At 57.7% G+C, this 9847-nt stretch overlaps 1 protein-coding gene across 1 annotated transcript; it reads left to right on the top strand.

Annotated features, from left to right (window-relative positions):
- Window positions 1-56: 56 nt before the first annotated feature.
- BRD2 (bromodomain containing 2) lies at window positions 57-9842 on the top strand (the record flags this gene model as incomplete). The annotated part of the gene is made up of 12 exons (XM_017840087.1): window positions 57-1050; window positions 3445-3751; window positions 5260-5397; window positions 5482-5623; window positions 6006-6217; window positions 6480-6872; window positions 7151-7279; window positions 7842-8090; window positions 8182-8363; window positions 8912-9222; window positions 9306-9428; window positions 9745-9842. Coding segments are annotated over exons 1-12 (2313 nt in total), but the record flags the coding sequence as incomplete, so codon positions are not given.
- Between the last annotated feature and the right edge of the window lie 5 nt (window positions 9843-9847).

Genomic DNA, 9847 nt, shown 5'->3' with positions numbered 1-9847 from the left:
CCGCCCGCTCTCAGTGAAGGCGCCGGGCGGAAAAGCCGCGCGGGGAGGCGGGGCCGCACGGGTGGAGGTAGGGGTGATTGACGCGCCAGTCGAATAATGAGAGCGCGGTGTTGGAAGTGCCACCGCCCAATGAGGCTACGGTTGGGCGGGGAGGGGCGGGTTCGTGACATCAGCAGTGTCGGCGGCCAATGGGGAGGCCGGTCGCGTCTATATAAGGGCGGGCGGGGGCAGGCCGAGCGGCGCCATTTCGCGGTGGACGAGGGGACGGAGCTGGTCGGGCCGCGGCAGAGAGAGCGAGCGAGCGAGAGAGAGCGCGCAGAGGGGCGGCCCCTTCAAAAAAAAAAAAGCAACCAACCTCTCTCGGCTCCATCCCCCCGGAGAAGCTCCGAGGGGGGGAAACCCTCCCCGGCCTCCGCAGCGACCCCTGCCTGCGGCCACCGGCGGCGAGCGGCCGCCTCCTCGTCCTCCTCCTCCTTCCCCCCCTCCACCTCCCTCAGCGAGCCAAGATGGAGCGCGGCCGCTGATCCCGTCGATCCGCCGTCATCCGCCGGCCTCCCCGCGGCTCAGCGCCTCGTCTGCGGTCCTTGCGGGTGCTCCGGGCTCCGAGCGACTCGCCGAGGGTTGTATCGAGCGCGTCGCGAAGGGTTTGTGCCTCCCGGTGAAGCTCCGAAGAGGGGACCCCCCCCTCCCCTCCAGTACCCCCCCGTTGCATCCCTTCAGCGCTCGCCGCCATTTTCGCCGCGCCCGTGGATGTTGAGGCCGTGGGAGGGTCCCGGCATCGTCTCCTGAGGGAAAATTAATTAGATAGAGGAAAGGGGGGGCTCCTGGCTCGCCTCCCGACCCCCTCCCCGTCCTCATCCCGCCGGGGATGCGCTGACGGGGGGGGGCCCCCACCGGGCCGCGAGCGGCGGAGCTTTGGCCGGGCAAAGTGGGGGGGTCGTCGGAGGAGACGGCGGGAGGAGGAGGAGGAGGAGGAGGAAGAGGAGACGAGGGCCCGCGGGCCGCGCACGGAGCCGTCGGGATGTTGCAGAATGTGAATCCCCAGAGCAAGTAGGTGCTTTGTGCGGGGGGGACTAAAGGGGTTTTGGGGTTTCATGGGGGAGGGTGCGTTGTGGGGTTGGGGCTTGGTGTTGGCAAGGTCGTGAAGTGGCACTGTGAGACCCCCATGCAGTGGAACCCCCGTGTTGTGTCACTGTGGGATCCCTGCAAGGTGGGACCCCCCCCCCTTGTGACACTGGGATACCCATTCAGTGGGACCCCCGTACTGTGACAGTGTCACTGTGGGACCCTCACCTTGTGGCACTGTGAGACCCCCACAAGTTGGGACCCCCACACTGTGACAGTGTCATTGTGGGACCTCTATGTCATGACAGTGGCACTGTGGGACCTCCACGGGGTGGGAAGGTGTCATTGTGGGACCCCCAGGTTGTGTCACTCCAACACAGTGGGACTCCCATGTTGTGACACTGCAGGACCCCAAAGATTTGACAGTGTCATGGTGGGACTCCCCACATGATGGGACCCCCATGCTGTGACAGTGTCATGGTGGGACCCCCAAATTGTGTCACTGAGAACCCCAAGCTGTAACAGTGTCTCTCTGGAATCCCCATGTTGACACCCCCATGTTGTGATACTGTGGGACCCCCAAGCCATGGCAGTGTCACTGTGGGACTCTCATGTTGTGGCACTGTAGGACCCCCGTGCAGTGGGACCCCAATGTCGTGACAGTGTCACTGTGGGACCCCCAGGTTGTGTCATCCCAATACAGTGGGACCCCCACCTTGTGACACTTTGGGACCCCTGCGGGATGTGACCCCGACATTGTGACCCTGAGGGAGCCTCATGCTGTGACAGTGACACTGTGGGACCCCCCAAGCTGTGACAGTGGCCCTGGGGGTCACTGTCCTTGTCATGGGGGGGTCGTGCCCTTGGGGACACTCCTGGGGTCACTCAGAGGTCAGCTCAGGGAAAAAAGGGGGTCCCAGCCCCCCCAAAGCTGAGCTGGGGGAGAGGCTCGAGAGCTCGGCCAGGAGCTGGTTGAGGGAACAGCTGGAATTTTGGGGGAGTCTTGGGGGTCCCTGAAGCCTTTGGATTGGTGCCTGGGGGTTCGTGTTCTGGGACCCCCCCAAGACCTTGGTGTTGGTGTCCTGGGGGTCCCTGGAGCCTTGGAATCACTGTCCTGGGGGTCCCTGTTCCGGGAATCCCCCCAAACCTTGGTGGTGGTGTCCCAGGGGTCCCCATGGCCACTGTGGCATTTCCCGGTTTGTTTTCCGTAATTTTCCTTTTTTCTGGATATTTCAGGACCCTCAGACTCCTTGTTGCCCTAAAATGCTGTTTATTGCTCTAAACCACTGATTTTTCCCAGAAATCAGTGCAATTCCTGGGAATTCCTGGGAGCTTGTGGACAGAATCCTGGGGGTTTGTGGCTGAAATCCACAGGAGCTCATGGGTGGAATGCATGGGGTTTCATGGCAAAATCCGTGGGGGTTTGGAGTTGAACTTCTTGGGAGTTTAGGTCCAGAATTCCTGGGTGTTCATAACTGAAATCCATGGGAGCTCCTGTGCAGAATCCATGGGGGTTCGTGTCTGAAATTCCCGGGAGTTCACGGCCAGAATTCCTGGGAGTTCATGGCTGAAATCCATGGGGGATCCTGTCTGAAATTCCCTAGAGTTCATGGCCAAAATTCATGGAAGTTTGCAGCTAAAATTCCCGGGTATTCCTGGCCAAAATCCATGGGGTTTGTGGCTGAAATTCTCAGGAGTTCATGGCCAGAATTCCTGGGAGTTCATGGCTGAAATCTGTGGGAGCTTGTGGGCAGAATCTGTGGGGGTTCACGACCAGAATTCCCATGGGAAGCTCCTCTTCATCCCAAAGATCTGGACAGTGGTAACGGCCCTGATAGCAGCTCAAGGAGCAGTGTCAGCTCCTTCCGGGACTCCCTCCGGGGAATTCTGGGAAGCAGATCCATCCCCCTTTTCCCTTAACCCCTGTGTGTCTCCTCCCCTCCCCACAGGATCCTGGGGAAGGGCAATGCCGGGTGACTGAAATCCATGGGAGCTCCTGGGGAGAATTCCTGGGGGTTCACGACAAAGTCCATGGGGCTTCAGGGCCGAAATTCCCATGAGGTCGTGGCTGGAATTCCTGGGGGTTTGTGGCCAAGTCCATGGGGGTTCAGGGCTGAAATTCCCAGGACTTTATGGACAGAATTCCTGGGGGAAATATAGGGTCTCCCAGGCAGAATCCATGGGGGTTCAGGGCTGATATTCCTGGGAGTTCGTGGCTGAAATCCGTGGGAGCTCCCGGGCAGAATCCATGGGGATTCATGGCCAGAATTCCCTTGGGAAGCTCCCCCTCATCCCCAAAGGTCTGAATGGTGGTGCTCCGTAGTGGTTCTTCCCGGGAATCCCCTCCCTGAATCCCACGTGTTGTCCCCTCCCTCGCAGGCTCCTGGGGGAGGGCAATGCCGGGCTCATGGCGCTGGCGACGCCGACGGAGTCGACTCCCGGGAAGCGGATCCGCAAACCTTCGCTGCTCTACGAGGGCTTCGAGAGCCCCACCATGGCCTCGGCTCCGGCCCTTCCCAACCCTCAGGCCAATCCGCCGCCTCCCGAGGTTTCCAATCCCAAAAAGCCCGGCCGGATCACCAACCAGCTCCAGTACCTGCACAAGGTGGTGATGAAGGCGCTGTGGAAGCACCAGTTCGCCTGGCCCTTCCGCCAGCCCGTGGACGCTGTCAAGTTGGGCCTGCCGGTAATTCCTGAGGGTGGGAATGCCGGGAATTCCGTGTGGGTGTGCGACCCCTCCCCTCCCCCCAGTCCTTAATCCCACTCAGGCAGAGGTAGATCCAGCTTTTATTTTAATCCCGCTCGGCCACAGGTGTCACCCCGTTATCCCATCCTACATCCACCCCCGGGGCTCCCGCTCTCCCGGAGGAGGGATCCCGATGTCCCTACAAAGTTATGGATGAGGGATATTCCCGGCGCTTCCCGACCTAATCTCTTGTGCCCTGAATGCGTTTTGCAGATGTCTCCCATCCATGAGTTTGTAGAAGACATCCCGAGGCCCCCAAATTTAAGGCACCTGTGGCGCCCAAGGAGTTAAAGCCCGAGGAGGTAAATTCAAACCGGAGGGGTTGCTGTTCCCATTCGGTTTAAGCTCGACTTAAGCCCAACTTAAATTGCCCCCTGAAATTTGATTTTAATTGCCCTTCAACTCACCTTCAATTTAGGTTCAGGTCAAGATAGGTTTAGTTTAAATTCACTCCAAATTTGCTGTAGTTTACCTTTAAATTTAGGTCAGGTTCCTGGTAAGTTTACCTTTAACTCACCTTAGGTTTAGCTTAAATGCAGCTGAAGCTTAGCTTTAATTCATTTTAAGTTTAGCTTACGTCCACCTTAGATTTGGTTTCAATCCGTGTTATAAATTCACCTTAAGGTTAGCTTGAATTCAGCTTCTGTTTCCCTTAAAGCTGGCTTTAATTTGGCTTAAAACCACCTTAGACTTTGGTGCAATTTATCTTAAGTTCAGTTTAAATTCATTTTATGTTTAACTTCAGTCCATCTTCAATATTGTTTTAATTCTCCTGAAATTTAGCTTAACTTCATCTGAACTTTAACCTTAACTCAGCTTAAATTTACCTTAAATTCATCTTAAATTCAATATAAATTCACTTTAAATGTGGCTTAGATTCAGTTTGAACTTAGTTTAAATCCACTGTAAGTTCAGCTTTGATTTGCCTTAAGTTTAGCTTAAATCCACCTTAAGTTCAATTTAAATTCTCCTTAAATTTAGTTTAAATCTGGGTTCAATTTAGCTTCAATTCACCTTGAATTTAGCTTCAATTCACTTCAAGTTTATCTTAAATTTCTCCTAAATTTAGTTTACATCCACCTCAAGTTTAGCTTAAACCTATCTCAAGTTAAGCTTAAATCCACCTCAAGTTTTGGTTGGATTCACCTCAACTTTAGCTTAAATCCACCTGAAATTTAGCTTAAACTTCCCTTGAATTTAGCTTAAATTCCCCTTAAATTCAGCTTAAATTCCCACTCCCACCCCTGTGTCGCCTCCCAGCTGCTCCCACCCCTCTGACCACCCCGAACCCCCCCCTTCGGAGCTGCTTCCAACAACATTCCCAGTCATTCCCACCACATCCACAGGGAATTCCTCCCCTTCCCCTTTCCACCCCCTAAGCCCCCCTTCAGCTGAACACGAGTGACCCCGCGGTGACCCCCCGATCCCCGCTGTCGCTGTTTTCCCAGGATTACCACAAGATCATCAAGCAGCCCATGGATATGGGAACCATCAAGAGGCGCCTGGAGAACAACTATTACTGGGGGGCAGCCGAGTGCATGCAGGACTTCAACACCATGTTCACCAACTGCTACATCTACAACAAGGTGGGACCGCCCCCAAAACACCCCTGGCACCCCCCAAAAGTCGAGCCCGGCATTCCCTGACTCCAGATCCAACAATTCCCACAGCCCACGGATGACATCGTGCTGATGGCACAGACCCTGGAGAAGATCTTCCTGCAGAAGGTGGCCCAGATGCCTCCGGAGGAGCAGGAGATCGTGGTGCCTGTGGCCAAGAACAGCCATAAAAAGGGGGCGTCCAGGGCAGCAGGTGAGGAAAAGGGGGGCCCTAAAAGTTGGGAATGGGTGAGGGTGACGGTGGGGGGTCCCCAAAAGCTCCACCAGGTGCTTTGTGTCCCTTGGGGCGACATTGAGGGGTCCTGGGGGTCCCCAGACCTGGCACCAGTATTCCAGGGTGTCCTTTGGGATAACACTGGCATTCCTAGGGGTCCCCAATCCCCATCTCCAGGTGTTCTCTGTGTCCCTTGGGAACAGTGGGATGACAGTGGAGGGCCCAGGGGTTCTCCAACCCTTGGCTCCATGTATTCCCTGTATCCTTTGGGAGGCCCCCAGGGGGCCCCAGCCCCTTTTCCCCTGGGTGTCCCTTGGGATAACAGCAGCATTCCCAGGTTTTTTTCTCTCCCCGTTTGCAGCGCTCCTGGCGGGACTGACGGCAGCTCAGCAGGTCCCGGCCGTGTCCTCGGTGTCCCAGCCCACAGTGTACCCCCCCACGACCCCCGAGATCCCCACAACCATCGTCAACATCCCCCACCCCTCGGTCATCTCCGCCCCCATCCTGAAATCCCTGCATCCCAACGCTCCGGCCGTCCTGGCCCCGCCCGCGCCCACACAGCCCGTGGCCAAGGTGGGAATTCTGGGGGAGATGGGATGTGGGGGATCGAGGGGGCTGGGATGGGGGTTCTGGGGGTTGGGATGGAGGTTTTAGACACTGGGACGAGGGATGTTGGTGCTGGGATGGAGTTTCCGGATGTTGAGATGAGGGTTGGAGATGTTGGGATGGGGGTCCCACATGTCAATCCCAGATGCGAGGACGAGGGTCCCACCTGCCGGTCCACCTTCCACCCTCCCCCTCTCGACCCCTCTGATCCCACCTTTTCTCTTCCCAGAAAAAGGGGGTGAAGCGGAAAGCCGACACCACCACGCCCACCACCACGGCCATCATCGCCACCAGCACCGGCGGCGAGTCCTCCCCGTCCCCCTCGGCCTCCGGAGCCCCCCCGGACCTCCCGAAACCTGCCAAGATCCCCGCCCGGCGCGAGAGCGGCCGCCCCATCAAACCCCCCCGCAAGGACCTCCCGGATTCCCAGCAGCACCAAACTTCCAAGAAGGGGAAGCTCTCGGAGCAGCTCAAGTATTGCAACGGGATCCTGAAGGAGCTGCTGTCCAAGAAGCACGCGGCCTACGCGTGGCCCTTCTACAAGCCCGTGGACGCCTCGGCCCTGGGGCTCCACGACTACCACGAGATCATCAAGCACCCCATGGATCTCAGCACCATCAAGGTGGGGGCTCTGGAACCACCCCCCGGAGCCGGCAATCCCGAAAATCCTTTGGGGAACCCCGGGAACCTCGGGGGGAGTTGAGGGAAGGGACACAGGAGGGGTTTTGGGGAATTCCCAAGAGGAATCACGGGGGGGTTTGAGGTGTCCCCGAGGGGTGGTTTTGGGATTTTTTTTTGGGGGGGGGATTCTCAAGGGGGATCACAGGAAGGTTTTGAGGGGTCCCCAGGGTGGATTTGGAGTGGTTTGGGGGGTCATTCCTGTCCCTTTTGCCCCCCCAGAGGAAGATGGAGAACCGGGACTACCACGACGCGCAGGAATTCGCGGCCGACGTGCGGTTGATGTTCTCCAACTGCTACAAGTACAACCCGCCCGACCACGATGTGGTGGCCATGGCCAGGAAGCTCCAGGTCATTCCCAACCCCCTTAAAATCCGGGATATCCCACCCTCAAACCCAAAAATCCCTTTAAAACCCAGGATATCCAACCCCTAAATCTTGGAATTCCAGCACAGGATGGGTATGAGAGGTTGGGATGGAGGTTCTAGGTGTTGGCCAGGAAGCTCCAGGTCATCCTCGCTCCTCTTGAAATCTGGGATATCCCATCCCAAATCCACAAATCCCATTAAAATCCATGATATCCCACACCAAAGCCTGGAATTCCAGCATTTGAGATGTTGGGATGTGGGGTCTGGATACTGGGATGGGGTTCAGAATGGGGGTTCCAGGTGTTGGGATGGAAATTGTGGGAGCCAGGATGGGGTTTTCAGATGTTGGGATGGGGATTCCAAATTTCAAAATGGGGATTCCAAATTTCAAAATGGGGTTTCTGAGGTTTGGGATGAGGATCACAGGCACTGGAATGGGGGTCCCAGGTGTCAGGAGGGGATTGCAGATGTACCAGACCCCAGGCTATCCCACCCCACCCCACCGCAAACTCCCACCCCGATCCCAAATTTTCCCCCCCTTCCAGGACGTGTTCGAGTTCAGCTACGCCAAAATGCCGGATGAGCCGCAGGATGCCGGAGCTCCCTCTGTGTCCACCCCGCTGCCCGTTCCCAAATCCTCCTCCGAGGAATCTTCCAGCGATGAGGACGACGAGGACGAGGACGACGAAGACGACGAGGATGACGAGACCAGCACGGAAAGCTCCTCGGAGAGCGAGGAGAGCTCGGATTCCGAGGAGGAACGAGCCAACCGGCTGGCGGAGCTGCAGGAGCAGGTGAGGGGCCGTCCCAGGGAACGATCCGCGGCCAGAATTCCCTCGGGATCAGCTCCCTGACCCCCCCCCCGGTGTCTCCTCCCCCCTACAGCTGCGGGCCGTGCACGAGCAGCTGGCTGCCCTCTCGCAGGGCCCCGTGTCCAAACCCAAGAAAAAGCGGGAGAAGAGGAAGAGGAAGAAGTCGGAGAAGCACAAAGGGAGGGACGAGGAGACGAGGGCGAGGCAGGCGCAGCTGCGGAGGGCCCGGAAAGCTGGAGGTGGCGGCGGATCCAAGTGAGGGGATGGTGGGAATGGTGGGAATGGTGGGAAGGAGGCCCGGGGAGGGTGGGGCAAAGGGTTCTGGGCGTTGGGATCGGGGTTTGGGGTGTCTGGATGGGGATTTGGGGAGGCAGGATGGAGGTGCTGGACGCTGGCATGGGGTTCATGGTGTTGGGATAGGAATTTTGGGAGCTGGGACGGGAGTTCAGGGTGCTGGGAAGGAGCTCCAGATGTTAGGATTGGGGTTCTGTGTGTTGGGATGAGAATTTTAGGAGCCAGGATGGGGTTTCCGGATATTGGGATGGGGGTTCAGGATGCTGGAATGAGGGATGTGGACATTGGGATGGGGTTCAGGATGCTGGGTTCTGGATATTGGGATGGAGGTTTTGGATGTGGGGATGAGAGTTCAGGAGGTAGGGATGGGGGTTCTGGATGCTGGAATAGGGTTTTGGATGTCGGGATGGGGCTCCAAAATCCCTGTGGGACCACCCCAGGCTCCCTGGGAACCACAAAACCCCAGCAGGGCCCACGCCAACGGAGCCCCGGGTGCTTCTTCCCACCAGGAATTCCAAGAAATCCGCCAAACCTGCCTTGCCAGCCCCTCCATCCCTCTACGATTCCGAGGAAGAGGAGGAATCCAAACCCATGACCTACGACGAGAAGCGTCAGCTGAGCCTGGACATCAACAAACTTCCCGGGGAAAAACTGGGAAGGGTGGTGCACATCATCCAATCCCGGGAGCCTTCCCTGCGGGATTCCAATCCCGAGGAAATTGAGATCGACTTCGAGACCCTCAAACCCTCCACGCTGAGGGAGCTGGAGCGTTACGTCCTGTCCTGCCTCCGGAAAAAACCCCGGAAACCCTACAGCGAGAGTGAGTTTGGAGGAGTCCCAGGGATCTGGGGGGGGCAGAGGGGGTGTGGATCCAGTGGGATTTTCCTGGGGTTCTTTTTGTAGCCATGAAGAAGCCGGTGGGGAAGACGAAAGAGGAGCTGGCGCTGGAGAAGAAGAGGGAGCTGGAAAAGCGTCTCCAGGACGTCAGTGGGCAGCTGAACTCGGCCAAGAAACCCCCCAAGAAGGGTCTGGAATCTTGGGAATGGGCACTGGGATGTTGGGATGGGGGTCTGGGACGTCGGCGTGGGGGGTGGGGTGTTGGGATTTGGGGCTGGGATGGGGTTCAGAGTGTTGGGAGGGGGGTTGGGGTGGGATGTCAGAGCTGAACTGGGCCAAGAAACCCCCCAAGAAGGGTCTGGAATTTTGGGAATGGGCATCGGGATGGAGGTCTGGGATGTTGGGATGGGGGGTAGGATGGAATTTCAGGTGCCAGGATGGGTTTCTGGGGTGCTGATCCCGCTGGATCCTGCCACTCATTCCCAGTTTTTCCCCCCCCCTGCAGCCAATGAGAAGCCGGAATCCGCCCAACAAGTGGCAGCTTCCCGACTTTCTGCCTCCAGCTCCAGCTCTGATTCCAGCAGCTCCAGCTCCTCCTCCTCCTCCTC

Source organism: Lepidothrix coronata, unplaced genomic scaffold, assembly GCF_001604755.1.
Source record: "Lepidothrix coronata isolate B3197 unplaced genomic scaffold, Lepidothrix_coronata-1.0 Scaffold819, whole genome shotgun sequence".
NCBI lineage: Eukaryota > Metazoa > Chordata > Aves > Passeriformes > Pipridae > Lepidothrix > Lepidothrix coronata.
Note: the sequence above shows the minus strand (reverse complement) of the source record. Positions and strands in the feature narration are given on the sequence as shown.